Raw genomic sequence first — 14,959 nt, forward strand, 5'->3', positions numbered from 1 at the left:
GCCAGTTTGTGAGGTTTGAGGCACTCTGCCGATGGGGTAGTGCATGGCGTGGGGTCGGGCAGTGGCCGATGATTACCTGTGGTTCTCTACTTGCACCGTGTAAGGCGCAAGTAAGCATGGAGCAAGGCCGGGAAAGGTGGACACTCGTTGGTTTGACTTGCCGCTCACCGCAAATTCTTCAGACTCAAAGCAGCGCTCACAAGCCGCACAGGCCACTGGTGAAGATCACATGGTGGCGCAATGCAGTGCGTGACAGCGTCCCGTTCGCGTACAGCTCCGCACCAGCAGACCGCTATTAGCAGGCTAGCCGGGGGCTTATGAAGCCTCTCGCCAACTACGTTTGCCGCCCCGCGGCGCACCTGGCGCCATCCAAACACTCACACACCAGCGGCACCGCGGACAGCAAACACCACCGCGCCCTAGCCTGCATTGGCAGGTTTCCCAACAAACACCACAAGCACCTCGTGCCACTCGCTGCCGCTTCACCTGTCCTGTACCCCTGGGCGATGGCCCCACACGTCACATGCGCCGACCCCGCAACCTGCAGCTGTGTGCGTGTTCACACACGTGTCTATCGCCATCACCGCCTGCTGACCCGGCCCGCATACAGGACACGACCGCCGCACCACCCCAGGTCCCCATCCCGCGCATTCGTTCGCACCACCTACCCGCCCTCTGCAGCAGCCGCCAAGCTCCGCGCGGGCCGGCCGGCTCCCAGCAAGCAGCAGTGTCCTGTCCCCCACCAAACCTCCGCCACCACGCCTCGCCGCAACACACATCTGTTTCCCAACGTCGTCACTGTCAACAGCGTCAACACGTCGCGCCACAGTCGCGCGAATGCCATGCCGCGTCAAGTCAACCATCCGGGCTTGCTCCGGCCTCCTCATCGCCTCCCCTGTCGCCCGCAGCGCGCTCCGCTGCCCGCCACCCCGCCACATACACCGCCTCCTCCTCCGCCTTTACTCTCCGCCGCCCTCGCTCTACGTGGAGGTGTAGGTGATGACGTTGTGCGCGCGGTCAAAGGCGAAGCCGCAGTTACGGAACATGGCGCTGCCGTACAGGCTGCTGACGTCAGCAATGTCGTACTCGCGCGCCTTGTCCTCCAACAGGCGGGCGCTGATCTTGAGCTGCGTGTCACCGGCGCCGCCCGCCAGCGCCTGGTGCGCGGGGGATCGGGGAAGGAGGGAGATGGTGAGATAGGGCGAGCGGGAGAGGGCGGGGCGGCGGAGAGGAGGTGGTGAGGAGCAGGTTGGGGGGAAAGGGACCAGGGGCGTGGGTGATGCGAGGAGGCGTGCGCAAGGCGTGCGCGGCGGCACGGGCTGCACAACCTGACACGCCATGTGCACCATAACTCACGCCACGTTGCAGCTGCGGCCCTCCCGTCCCTCCCGGCCACCCTCCACCCGGTCATCAAGAGGCGCACCCGCCCTTCCTCCCTCCTTCTCTCCCTCACCTGCTCGCGCTGCACGGCGCGCAGGGCCTGACGCAGCAGGCTGATCAGCAGCGCGTGGTAGTCCTGTGAGAGCGCGTGTGCGAGTGTGTGTGTGTGTGAGGATAGGGGGCGACGTAAGTGCAGTCTTGACTGTGGTGCCCCAGGAGAGGTGCAAACTAGCGAAACGACTACCCCCAGCCCCGCACTATCAAACTCACCTGGGGCAGTGTGAGGTAGCGCGAGAACTTGCGCTCCAGGGTTTGCTGCACCGTGAACTTCTGACTGCTGATGAACGAGTGCACCATCATCCTGTCAGGGGGAGCGGGCGGTGAAGGAGGCGGGGTGAGCCGCGGGGGTCAAGGCGTGGGGTTGGTGGCCTAGGCAGGCAGGCAGGCAGGCAGGCAGGCAGGCAGGCAGGCAGGCGGACCGGACCGAAGGCAGGGCGTGCGGCCTGGCTGCTGACAGGCAGGTACAGGTCTGGTGCGACAGGACCGCATATGTGCGCGGTGGGACCCCGACACAGCTGCCTTTCCCACCCCGCCTCCGTTATGAGTGAACCCCTCTGCCGGCCCGCAGCCATCCCGCCCGCCTCTGCCGTGCCCCGCAAAGGGAAGCCTCTCTCCCCGCTCCTCCTCCCCTCTCCCCCTTCCCCTTCCCCTCCGCCCCCCGTTTCTCACTTGATGGCGACGTTGATGTCGTAGTCCGCCACGTAGTCGCGCAGGTGCATGCGCGCCGAGGCCTCGCTCATGCGCACCACACTCTCCAGGTGACGCACCTGTGCAAGGCGAGGGGGTTACATTCATGATTAGTTAAGCAAGTGGTAGACGGTAGACCATCTTGCGGGGGTTGGGGGCGGGGGTTACACTCATGCGGGGGGGGGGTTACATTCATGATTAGTTTAGAAGTGAAGGCGTAGCCAGCAACAGTAGAGAGGGAGGGGAGAGGGAGGCAGGGGAGAGCGGGTGGGGAGAGGGAGTGTCAGTCGGGCAGGCGGCAGAGGCTCACACACGCAGGGTGCAGACAAGACAAGGTATACGGTACGCAGCGTCAAAGACAGCCAGCGAGGCCACGGGCGCCCCCCCCAACGCTCTGCTCCTCGCTCTATTGCGTTGGGTTCAGTATTGGTCTGGTATCTAGAACTCTCCCCCCCGCGCCGCGATTATCACGACCACCCCGAACCCACCGCGACGGGCATGCCGTGCGTGAGCGCCGCCTCTTGGCGCAGCGCGGCGTAGAGGCGCAGGATGCGGTCGTAGTCGGCCTGCTGCAGCTGCGGCCGGCAGTGCTGCTTGGCGTAGGTGATGTACTTGCGCAGCAGCTCCTGCGGCAGCACGTCCGGGTCCACGGGGCTGTGCAGGGGGTGGGGTGGGGGGTGGAGGAGGGGGAGGGGGAGGGGGTGAGGAGATGGGTTAGCCACGTGTGTGCAAGCCCGGAGTTGAGAAGATGGCTGCGTCCTATGTCAATGAGAGCCAGCCACTGATCCAAGACCTGCGCCCAGCGCCCCAGACCTGCGACCAGCGCCCCAGCACCAACCCATTTCACACAACATACACACGGACACACAGAGACACAGACAGACACACACACACACACACACACACACACACACACACACGCACAAGACATTTGCTGCCGCCCGGCTCACTTGCTGGTCTCGGGCGCCTCCGCCAGGGTGCCCGCCTCGCGCGCCTCCTGGTCTCGCGCCTGCTTGACGGGGTGGGCGGCAATGTGGCTGCCCACAACGAACTGCGCCAGCTTCTCGTCGTTCACCGGGTCCACGATGTCGCGCACAACAGCCAGCACGTCGAAACTGGGGAAGGATAAGAGTGGTATTGATGTTGATAATCAAGGTGATGATAAGTGGTGGTTGATTGTCTAGGCAGGTTGGGAAGGGCGGGGACAAGCGCGGGTCCGGAGGAAAGGCACCGCACAGGCTGTGCGTTGGGGCCCTGGCCCCGCCCGTCAATCGGCCGCACTTCCACCCACCCCTGTCCACCACACCTCATGTGATCATGTCCTCTTACGTCTCCTACACCCCCACTGTTTCAACCAATCCCACTCCGCCACTCACCGCGACAGGATGGGGTCCGACAGCTCCACGTTCTCCGCCAGGGTCTTGCTGGGGTCGTAGCGCCCGCCCACCGGGTTGGCGGCGGCAATCACGGCGCAGCGGGCCTGGGGGTGGGGGGAGTTTGGGGAGGTAGGTGCATCAGAAAGGGCATGCACGGAGCACGTCATGTGGCGCCTTCCCGAAAGTACAAAACCCAAAGCGAAGCACGGGGCACATACCGTTAGTATCACAACGGCCTTAACATCATACATACATACATCCCAGCACCCCCATCTCAACGCACCTGCAGCTGCGTGACGATGCCGGCCTTGGAGATGGAGATGGACTGCTGCTCCATGGCCTCGTGGATGGAGACGCGGTCCTGGTCGTTCATCTTGTCAAACTCGTCAATGAGGCACACGCCCTTGTCCGCCAGCACCAGCGCGCCGCCCTCCAGCGTCCACTCCTTGGTGATGGGGTCGCGTGTCACCGCCGCCGTCAGACCCACCGCGCTGGCGCCCTTGCCGGTGGTGTACACGGCGCGCGGCGCGGTCTTCTCCACGTACTTGAGGAACTGGGACTTGGCCACACCTGTAAGCAAGGGAGTGGGGGTGGGGCAGGGAGAGGGAGGGAGTGAGAAAGGGCGGGTTGGCGGTTGCATGAGGTCCCAGTGACCTGTTGACCGATTGCAAGAACTCCTCCGATAACTCATCGTGCCTTCCCAACACGCAATCTCATACGCCCACCAGCCCCAACTCCCCACCAGCCCCAACCCCCCACACCCCCACACATGCCCCCGCACTCACCTGGGTCGCCCAGCAGTAGCACGTTGATGTCGCCACGCAGGCGGTAGGCGGGCGAGGGGCTCTTCTCCACACCGCCCATGAGGCACAGCGCCAGCGCCGTCTTGATGTTCTCGTGGCCGTAGATGGATGGCGCCATGGACTTGATGATGCGCTCGCCTGGGGTGGCGGGGGTTGCAGTCATGTGATTGGTTAAGAAGAAGAAGTGAAGTTGTAGCCAGGCACAGTGGTGCAGCAGGCGCGTCGTGTGGCGTGGGCGGAAGGGTGGATCGTTCCAGCTGCGCGGGATGACCGGGTGCAGCTTCCCTGCCTCCAACCCCTTCCTCCCTCCGTGCCGCAATACACACTCAGCTCACACGCAGTATCCCCAACAACATCTCCAACCCACCCCTGCTTCACGGAATTGCCACCCAAACCAACCCGAAGTAAAAGCCCGCCTCGCCCTCCCTCCACGCCCTCCCTCCCTCCCGCCCTCCCTCCCTTCCGCCCTCCCTCCCTGTCGCTCACCGATGCGGGGGTCGCGGCTGAGCTCGATGACCCGCGCCTTGTCGTCGTCCGTGAGCGCGTGCACGCTGTAGATGTCCTCGCGCTTGGACACAAAGTTGGCCTCGATGTGGGTCGAGAACACCGGGAAGCTGTTCTTCACGTTCAGGCTGGCGTCGTAGCCGTACATGTACACGCCTGCGTGTCCGTGTGTGTGTGTTTGTGTGTGTGTTTGCGTATGTATGTTTGCGTGTGTTTGCGTGTGTTTGCGTGTGTGTGTAAGAGAATGTGTGTGTGGGGGGTGGGTGGGTGTAATGTGCCCAAGCCCGAGGGGCGGGGCGGTGCCGTGTGTGGGTGTTGTGGTGGGCAGCGTGCTGGCATGCGACTAGTTGGGAAAGGGAATGAACGAGTGGTGGGTCCCTCGGAGTACGGTAGGTGCTGTATCGTGTCAGGTTAGATATGAACCGTACAGCCACTGGGCATCACCCCTCCCCCGGGCGGCGCCCACTCACCGGTCACCTCCACCTCCTCCCCGGGCCGGGCGCAGTCGATGAGGTCGTTGGTGAGGATCACCTCCTTGTGGCGCGGCAGGCGGCCCGCCGGCACGGAGCCGGGGCTCTCCTGCAGCGTAATCTTTTGGTAGTCGCGATACACCGTCTCGCTGCTGTTGACCTGTGAAGGGGTGGCGGGCAGGCGACAGGCGTGCACAAGGTTATGTGGCGTTTTGGGAAAGAGCACGAGGGTGTATGCGCGGTGGCGGAATGCCGGTATGCGGCGGCGCGTTGTAAGGTACAAGCGAAGGTTATGCGCGTGTGCAGTAACGGCAAGGGCGTGGAGATTATGTGAGGTGTGGAGGACGCATTCAACCGTACGACGCGCACCAGCCCCCACCTCGAAGGGGCCCTTGGATGTGCAGCTGGGGCAGGCGTTGGGCTTGACCGCCGTGTCGGTGTGCATCGCGAACGGACCCAGCACGTAGCTGCAGGGATAGCAGGTCAGAGGGAGCGAGGGAGCGGGTCAGTACCGGGTAGTATCGCGACGGTGGTTTGGTGCCGAATCGAATACGGTACCTCGCTCCCTCCCTTCCGCTCCGCTCCGCGGCGCTCAGCTCATTTGTTAGCAGAGCCCTGCCCCGCGCCCCTTCCAACGCCAACAGCCCTCCTCCCAGCACCCGCCGCCCTCTCCCTCCCCCCTCCCTCCCTCCCTCCCTTCCCACCGCCCGTCTCACCCGCACTTGACGCAGTCGTACTTGATCAGCTGCAGCTGCGGGAACACGCCCGTGCGCCGGGTCACCACACCCGACACGCGGATGAGGCAGTTGAGGTGGTAGTTGCTGCGGGGCGCAGGTGTGGGATGGAGAGTGTGAGAGGGAGGAGCGGCGGTGAGTGGCGGAGCCACAGGGGCAGCACAAGGCCACATAGCGCGTGAATCCCGTATCCCTCCACAGTCCACATCCGTACTCACGATCCAGCTTCGATCGCTCCCCCCGCCCCGCCCCCGTACCTGCTTCTATTCCCTTCGTCGCCCCCCCCCCTCTCTCCCTGCCCTCACCGCAGGTCCCGCAGGCTGTCGCTGATGGGTAGGCCCACCACGCGCACGTGCACGCGGTACTCCTCGCCGTAGGCCTTGAACGCATCAAAGAACTCGCTGCTGAACACCTAGGGGGGCGGGGCGGGGGGGAAGAGGTGAAGACAGGTGGGTGGGTGTAGCGAGGTGGGCTGGCGAGACCTGCTGAGGGGTCTGCTCCTCCATGGCCCCAAGCACGCCCTAGGCCCTCTCTACCTTGGGCCACGACTCTACTCGCGTCCTTCCCTTTCCCACCCCCTCCTTAACCTGCGTTCTCAGGGACTCGCATCCGCAGGGCGCATGACCTCACACCTCCCCCTCTTTCCTCCGCCCCATTCCCTCCTCCCGGCCCTATCCACCTACTTCCACTTCCACGCTCTCCCCCACCCCTCCTCCCACCCAGGCCCCTCCCCCCAACCCCCAAGCACCACGCACCTTCTCCACCACCTCCGTGGCCGCCTCGTCCAGGTACTCCATCATCTGCTTGGGCGCGTCCGCCAGCCAGATGGACAGCGTGGGCTGGAACTCGGCCCAATGCGCGTAGTCCAGCTCCAGGGAGCGCTTGTTGTCTGGGTCGGGGGTTTGGGGGGTGGGGTGGGATAGTGGCGGGGTGAAAGGGTGTGCGTGTGTTGGAGAAAAGCGCAAGGGGAAGGGTTCACACCGTGCATGCAAGTGCGTGCGTGTGTGTGCTGGGCACTGGTTGCTCGTGGCGGGGCCGTTTACAAACAATTCACACAACCCTGCCTCGCACACACCCTGGCCGGTGACTATACATGCAGCCTTCTCTCCCGCTTGATTCGGGGTCTTGGTTGCATTTGGAATGCACTACCCTCCCCCGCACGTCACTTGTCTGAAGCCCTGCCTTTCGCCCGGTCCCTCCCGTCCCCCTCCTCCCCGCTCTTCCCCGCCCAGGCCCCCTCCCCGCCCAGCCCCTCCCCTGCCCCTCCCGCCCAGCTCCCTCTCCTGCCAAGTCCCTTCCCCTTGCCCTCCCCGCCCACCCTTGGCCATAGCGCGAATGCGCTCCATATAGATGCCCTCGCCGTCCTCGCCCACGCCCGTGTGGTTGGCGCGGGCCTCCTGCGCCGCCTGGTCGCGGCCGCAGCCATGCGGGTAGTTGCGCAGGAAGTAGCGGAAGCGGCGCTTGATCTCTGAGGCCACCTGGTGGGGGGCGGTGTGACGGATGGTGTGGGGATAGTGAGGGTCAAGGCAGTGACACGTGTGGTTGCGGTATGGCAGCGAGCGGATGCGGCGGACCACAACAGCTAGGAGGGAGCCGGTTTTGAGGTTGCTTTGCAGTGAGTCCTGTGCTTCCCCGCAGCTTGTTGTAAGCCCCGGCAGGCTGGAAACCTCAGCTACCGCCGTGCGTCCGACGGCCCCCATGGCCCCATCCCACACCTGGTTGACTTCTTCCCTCGAATTCCTGGGTTATGGTGAAAGCAACATAGCGTACCATACGCACACACACACACACACACACACACACACACACACACACACACACACCACACAAACCCCCGCGCCGGCGCTGCCCCGCACCTGCTCCTGCGCAATCCACTCGGTCAGGCGGCCCTTGGCCTCCTCAATGTCCAGCTCCAGAGGCACCTGAAGGGCCAGCAGAGGGCCGGAAGAGGCCCGGCAGGTAGGCGACGTGTGAGCACACAGTTACTAGTGATGACCGGGGTGCGGTGTTGCAACCCAAGGCGAGGGCTGCACGCTGGCCAGGGCGTTCGACGCTCCGCGTGAATCCGTATCCCACCCTATCAACGGTGCACTGTGCCAGGACAAATATCCCATCATATGCCGGATCTAAGAGCTGCCTTTCAACTGCAGGTACAGCATCAAAGGCATCAGCAGCATCATCAGCACCAGTACTGTCACCAATGCACTCACCGCCGTGTCCTCCTCCATCCCCGCGTCCGAGCGCCGCTTGCGGCGGCGGTTGAACTCGTCACGCCGTGGTTGGTCGTCTGCAGCACGCACGCGGCAGATGGCCTCAAGCGCGTGCGCAACAGCAGGCTGCCGAGCCACACGCAGCTCATGACACGGTTAGGGTGCACTGCTTCAGGTGTCCTACGATGGCAACCCGCGCAGCTCCCACCACGCTCCCTCCCCCTTCCCTTCCGTGTTCTATCCCCCGGCCCTCTCACCGTCCTCCATCATGAAATCCGGGACAGCACCGCGGCGTGGCCGCAGCTTTTTAGCATCGCGGCGGTTCAGCTCCTCCTCGGCAGCCATGCGCGCAGCGTGCGCGTCCACATCGCCCTCCTCCTCAGCATCGTCGTCGATGCCCTCCGCGTCGTAGTTGTCCAGGTGCGGCTGTGGCTGGTAGTCCCTGTATGCGGAGCCCCAGCAGCGATTTAATGGTCAAGCTGTGTCGAAGCGGGGGCTCGATGTGGAAGGCGCGAAGGAATGCGACTTCGGGCATGCCCTGTGTCTGAGTGCGGAGCAGGCCAATTCGCTGATGCGCTTGCCCTTTTGGCTTTCATACTGACCGCTCCATGTTCTCCATAAGGTCCTCGCCCTCCTCCTCCTCCTCGAGGACCTCATCCTCGACGGGCTCATACTGGTCCAGCGGGTTCGTCTCGCCGTCCTGCATACCATCCAAGATTTAGATGCTGACACGTCGATTTTAAACAGTCGCTGGGAAGGGCAAACGCACCATGGCTGCTGTCGGTCGACTTTCGCGCGCTTCGGTCTGTTTTCAAGTTCAGCAAGTCGCTCGAACACGAGTGGCAGGGTCAGAAGCGTATCAAGTCAATAGAATACACACTGTTATGTGAAGAAGACGAGCCTTTGGGCTGAAGGACTGCGAATTTGAGAGTGGGCCGGGCTTCTCTGAATCCATGCGAAAAGCGCGCCAATAGGCAAGCCCTCCAAAGGCGCCTATAGTGGCCTCCAAATGACAAATCTGTGCATATAATATGCGAGCAAAGCGCGAAACGGCAGGAGCGCCTTGCAACCCAACAAATTCATCGCGGCCCTTCGCCGCCCCGGTCGGCTGGGGATCCCCTGCCGGCTGGGCTGCCACATGGCTGCGTTCAGGCGTTCGGCGCACAGCCGCTGGCCCTGCAGGTGTTGCGGGTCAAGCCGCCAATTCAGGTACAGTGTTGTCACTGCTGTGCTGAAAGTTGATGTGTTGGAGCCAGTACGGCTGCGCCATTTTGATGTTCAGTCTGGCTCCTCTCGACCAGCCGCACACTCCTGCCCTGCCGCTGCCAATTGTGTGCCCTTTGTTGGGTTCTGGGAATCGGCTGCACCCTACGGGACTTTACCAACTTGCCTTACCACTTAGCAATGTGTGCAGGTGCACCCAGTCTCCCTGTCGGCGTTGCTGCTACCTGCATCGTTCCTGACCTTATGGGCCGCTGGGACGGTAGCCGGTGCCGTTGTACCGATTTCGCTTTACACGGCAACGGCCCCTCTCTGCTACTTCCTTGTCACGCGCTCGTCCCGTCAACCACACACACGGAACTGCCTACCTACGCTTGTGGCGAACCCCTTTACCGACATTCCACCATGCCACCTCCTCTGCAGGGGTAGACACGCCCTACAGTATAAGAACCTAATGCGCCAGATTGTCAAGCCCGGGGCGGCTAGGGTGCACGCATGCAGGCACAGGGGCCTTTCCAGCGCTGCGCCACACACCGCACCCTACATTCCCAAGCATCGCAGCGAGTCGCCGCTCCGACCTCCAGTCTGCCCTCACAACCCCTGCCCATTTCCACATTCGCACTAACCTCACACGCACAAATCGTGATAAGCTCCACGGCCACACCGGCCAGCCAACACCGCCAGCGTAAGCGCACCACGCACCAGCAACAAAGCCGCTGCTGCTCCGCTCCTCCCACACTCCTCCCCCACTTCGCAGGCCTCCACGCCACGAGCTGCCTACGGCAATGCCGCTCCACGTCCGCTGGAGTCGACCTAGCCAGTCAGCCAGCTCCAGCAGCACTGCCGCCTCACACACTCGCCATTGCGCAGCTACGCGGACACGCCGCTACGCCGCAGCAAACAGGACGTGTGTGCTTTTACTTAATGGGGCGCATGCTGGCGGGTGAGTACTGCTTGGGCACCAGCGCCTCGCGGAACACGTACAGCGAGTAGCCGGTGGGCGCCTGGGTGTGGTGCCCGTACCTGTGGGGTGCGGGCACGTCGGTTTGAATGGGTGAGTGGATGCGAGTCAGTGTGGGTATGGGTGTGTACGGTGGTGAGCGCAGGCGACGGGGCAGATGCGAGCTGGGAGCGTGGTGGAATGACCGCCCGTGACTCGGTACTTGAAACAAAGCGCGAGCAGTGTTCAAGCGCTACCCAATACCCTTGCCCCACCCCGCCCCTCCCTGCCTCGCCGCAGCGCATCCCCTTCCAGCCGCGCACCAGTGCACGCCGTCCACGTCGTCGCCCTCCTTGAACACCTTGAACTCGCCGCCCGCCGCGTCCTCCAGCAGCTTCTGGTACTTTTCCACCTCCTTGGCCTCGTCCGCAGACAGAGAGCCCTCCAGGCCCTTGGCGGCGTGCAGCAGCGCCTCTGCGATTGCGAGGGCGAGGCGGGCGTTGAAAGTGCGGCTGGAGAGGCAGGCGGTGGGTGTGTGGTGGGTGCGAGGTGGCGGTGCACGCGGCATTCACGCGAGCGTGGTGTTTCGTGTCAGCCTTGCCAGCCGAGCATCGCCGCCTTGTGAGGAAAGGGTGGCACCCTGCGACTAACAGCATGCGCGGCGTGCAGGGTGCCCTGTAGGCCTGTATGACGCACCGGTGGCGTCGGGCCAGAAGTTGAAGCGGTGGAAGGCGCGCAGGGCCTTGAGCACCGTGCCCTTGCGCTCCTCGGCGCCCAGCTTGGCCAGAGACAGCTCGCTGAAGCCCCTGCGAGGTGGAAGCAGCGCGAGAGGGTGAGGGGTAAGGGGTTGGCGAGGAGGGTTACGTGAAGGCCAGGCAAGTCGCCGTTCACCCCTGGCTGGACGGTTTGGTACGCCCGCAGGCTTCGTAAGGCAGCTGTCAGCCAAGGTTACGCCGCGGCTGCATGAGGAGCCGCCCCGCGCCTGCGTGGTCTTCAGGCCGCGGTCCTGCGCTGAGGCAATGGGCTTGCTCCTCTCCCGCTTCCTACTTCCAGCCAGGTCCCGGCTCTGTCCCGGCCAAACATCGTGGCAACGGTGTTGCAAGCCCGAACCCAAACCCGCATCCACACGTGGCAGCTCCTCGCACCTGGCCAGCGCCACGAACAGGTCGCCGCGCTCGTGCTCGTACTTGGCAAAGGCGGCGAAGGCGGACGCCAGCTGACTGGGGCAGGCCCGCACGGGCGCCAGGTAGTGGTTGCAGTAGGTGATGGAGTCGGCGATGTCGTCGTAGGCGGTGGCGTCGTAGAAGCCGAACTCCACGAACGCCGACAGCACCTGGAGAGGAGACAAGAGGTGCGGTTGTGTATTGGCAGTGTGCTCAGCGGTGGCCTCACTCCGCGGCGCCTGCCCCCAGTCCCAGGTGACCGTCAGCAAATCTGCGCGCGCGCTCCTGCTAAGCAGCAAGCTTTTCCGTGGACCCAGACGAGCGATGCTGCCCCTACATCGCCTCCACCCCACCACCAAAACTACCACACCAGCCCACGCCCCGCTCCGTTGAGCTTGAGCACAAAGGCCTCTGCCCCCCCTTCCCCTGCTCCGCCCACCAACCCTGCCCCCGCCGCCCCTCTCCCCACGCGCCCACCTGCAGCAGCTGCTCCGTCTCGTACTTGGTGAAGTTGGCGCTGATGTTGGCGGCCACGGCAGCGAACAGGTCCTTGTCGAAGTAGTTGACCCTGGGGGCCAAGAAGGAAGGGGGAGCGGGGGTTGCTTTCACCAGTCCCAGAAGATTACGATAGGAAGCTAGGAGGTATGGGATAGGCCCAGGCATCCGTGGAGGGAGCCCCTTGGTGACGGCGGGAGAGTCCTGTTGGGGAGCTGATGGAAAGCCGTGCGTTGCGCCGCAGCCGGGTGCTCGGCGTATTAAGGCCGGAAGCGGGCGGCTCCCGCGCCCCCGACCCCTGGCAGCACTCAACCCCCAGCTTGCTGCTTCCCCCATCCCCAGCAGCGCCTATCCGTGCAACACGCCGTGCCGCTTTGCCCAGCAGTCACGCCGTGCCGCTTTGCCCAGCAGTCTGCGGACCCCAGGCCCCAGCTTGCATGCGCCTGGGCCCATTGTTCCGTCCCACCCAGGCCCACACGACAACAGCCGCCAGGTGCCCCTGCAAAGCCCATCCAGCACAGTACATCCAGCCCTGCCTCGATGCATCGACAGCCCCCGTCCTCAACCCATGCAACGTGACGCCCTCTCCCCTTCTCCGCCTGCGTTCGGGTGGTACCGGCCCTCAGAACAGCTGGACAACCCACCTATGCCTTGGTGCATTGCTCTTGCACGCACCTGCCTTGCGCCCCTGACCCCTGGCCCTCCACACCAGGTTCCACCCCATCCCGCTCTAACCCTTCCCTGCCCCGCCCATCGACGCCGAGACCCGCCAGTGGCGTGCTTGCTCCACCCCATGCCTACGGCCTTCCTCCCCTCAGCCCCCGGCTCTCGGCCCGCCCCACTCCAGCCTCCAGCTGCTTCGCAAGCCCCGCCAGCTCCCCCCTGGCTCCGACACGGCGCGCGGCTCTCTCACTTGTGGAAGGCCACCACCAGGTCGGTGACCTGCTGCGGCTCCAGACCAGCCACCTTCGGCTTCACGGCCTCCGCGAACTTCTTAAAGCCCGCGGGGCTGTTGTAGCCCGCCGTGGACAGCCAGTATGCCCAGAAGGGGACATCCACCTCGTCCACCTTCACGATCGACTCGCTGATAATCGCCTGCAGCAAAGAAATGTCTCGTTGAAGACCGTGCAGATGTATTCCGCAACAAATCGCTGTGCATGTACACTGAATGCACGCTTACCTTCTCCGCGAAGGAGGTGACCAGGTCCCTAATCGTGCTAGAGGTAGCGGCACCAGCCACAGCCTTGCCAGTCAAGCTGGCAGCGGTGCTGATCACCTGGCGCGGAATAGCAACGATACCTGCGTCCCGACACCCGCAGAACCCGCATTCAGCGTCAGTGTATGTTGTACTTTATTTACGTCCGAAAGGCTTGCACATGCAACAAAACTGCGAGCATGCAAGACTCACCCGGCATGATGGGGCTCAGGGGCGTGGTGGGGTGGTCATGGCTGCCAGCGGGAGCGCCAAACTGACGCGTGAAAGCAGTCTGCGCAGCGGCGCAGGTCTGCTGGGGGCCTGCAAGCGGTACAGAACGCAGCGGCGAGCGTGATTGTAGCGGCGTGCTCTCGGGCGTGGCCTCAGCTTGCGCCGAATACATTGCGCAACCTGTACCTGCACGCTCCGCCTGAAGCACGGCCTGAGCGCCCTTGCGAAGCATGTTGGCTTCTGAAAATGCTCCGGAAGAGGATGTCCCGAAAGGCCGGACACAGCCAACCCCGCTCACGTAAAATCTAGCTCTAAGCTACGCTAAAGGAACTCTTGTATCGCGTGGCGAAATGCAGACAGGCGGTGCAATCGCCCCGATCGCGCGTGTGTTTCGTGCCTGGCAGCTCATGCCCCCGCAAGCGATGTGGGAGGAGCTGCTGCGACGCGCCGCCAGGCCACGCATAACCATAACTTAGATGTGACTCCCGCCCCCGTGGATACCGAGCGTATACACACCAACGTACGCCTACCTGCTTTGGCCTGGCCGCAGCAGAAGACACGAGGATTGGGCCCGGTGGGACACAAGGATGGTACAACCCGGTCATAATAGATTGCTCATCCCCGACATCGGATAGCTCCAACAGCGCGATGCAGTTCATGTTGAGCTTGTGTTTGTGACACGCATCTCCAGGAGGATTCGCTGTTTCGAGCCCCCGTGTCATCTTATGTCTCCCCTCAAACACAGGCCACGGTTGCAGCGCCAGGGCAGAGGGGAGGAGCGGAGCGGAGCGGTTAGGACAAGTAAGGAGCGGTCCATGCAACTCGCGCTAAGGCTTGCGGCTGTAGATAGGGCCCGGTTGCGTTTCAAGCCATTTGCCGGCTGAGACCGCTGGCGCAGCTGAGCCCCACAGCGCTCCAGAAGCCAGTGTCTTCCAGGCTTCAGCTGCGCACAGGCATTGCGCGGCGTGGTGTGATGCAGAAGAGCGCAACGAGCGCGTGTGCGTGATGCGGCGTGGTGTGATGCCGAAGAGCGCAACGAGTGCGTGTTTCTGGGAAGACGGGCGGGGCTCAGACTAGTTTTGCTTTGGTGGTGCGCACCGCAATACTGGGCAACAATCTGTGGCGCGGCGGAGGGGGCATGTTGAGATTGCGTGATAGCGTACCACCAGTGCATTGCACAAGCTAGCGTGCTGGGAAGCCATCAGTAGCCTGCAGTTGCCTCTGTGCGGGGTTGCCACCCTGATGTGACGGCTGCAGTGGATACAGCAGGCACTGGAGGCAATGTTGCGTTATTTGGGACAGCCTCGTCGCAACCACCTGTCACGCCCGCGCCATAGCAGGTTCGCCTGGCACGTCAAGGGTGTGGCCCTGTGCACGGCGCCCAGCAACGCCAAGGACCTCAACAGCCTATGGGCAGCCCATGGGCAGCAGGGCAGTCCAGGCTGAACCACTGTCCCCGCATATTCCCGCCCCGCGCTTGTCCGAGCCTG

At 63.7% G+C, this 14,959-nt stretch overlaps 2 protein-coding genes across 2 annotated transcripts; both read right to left on the reverse strand.

Moving 5' to 3' along the window:
• Positions 1-69: 69 nt before the first annotated feature.
• Positions 70-9,245, reverse strand: CHLRE_07g338000v5 (uncharacterized protein). Its single transcript, XM_001700028.2, has 21 exons — positions 8,994-9,245; positions 8,827-8,924; positions 8,482-8,666; positions 8,225-8,301; positions 7,871-7,936; positions 7,333-7,492; positions 6,770-6,903; positions 6,320-6,426; positions 5,997-6,101; positions 5,660-5,747; positions 5,281-5,440; positions 4,793-4,966; positions 4,289-4,444; positions 3,787-4,073; positions 3,504-3,607; positions 3,078-3,242; positions 2,616-2,781; positions 2,110-2,207; positions 1,651-1,741; positions 1,454-1,516; positions 70-1,157 (listed from the first exon to the last, which is right to left on the reverse strand). The coding sequence occupies exons 1-21, from the start codon at positions 8,994-8,996 to the stop codon at positions 981-983; spliced, it is 2,664 nt and encodes an 887-aa protein (XP_001700080.1). The 5' UTR covers positions 8,997-9,245; the 3' UTR covers positions 70-980.
• Positions 9,246-9,724: 479 nt separating this feature from the next.
• CHLRE_07g338050v5 (uncharacterized protein) lies at positions 9,725-13,805 on the reverse strand. Its single transcript, XM_001700027.2, has 9 exons — positions 13,656-13,805; positions 13,452-13,559; positions 13,224-13,342; positions 12,957-13,138; positions 12,026-12,116; positions 11,531-11,718; positions 11,082-11,191; positions 10,709-10,859; positions 9,725-10,468 (listed from the first exon to the last, which is right to left on the reverse strand). The coding sequence occupies exons 1-9, from the start codon at positions 13,699-13,701 to the stop codon at positions 10,363-10,365; spliced, it is 1,101 nt and encodes a 366-aa protein (XP_001700079.1). The 5' UTR covers positions 13,702-13,805; the 3' UTR covers positions 9,725-10,362.
• Positions 13,806-14,959: the final 1,154 nt, after the last annotated feature.

Source organism: Chlamydomonas reinhardtii, chromosome 7 (genome assembly GCF_000002595.2).
Source record: "Chlamydomonas reinhardtii strain CC-503 cw92 mt+ chromosome 7, whole genome shotgun sequence".
Taxonomy (NCBI): domain Eukaryota; kingdom Viridiplantae; phylum Chlorophyta; class Chlorophyceae; order Chlamydomonadales; family Chlamydomonadaceae; genus Chlamydomonas; species Chlamydomonas reinhardtii.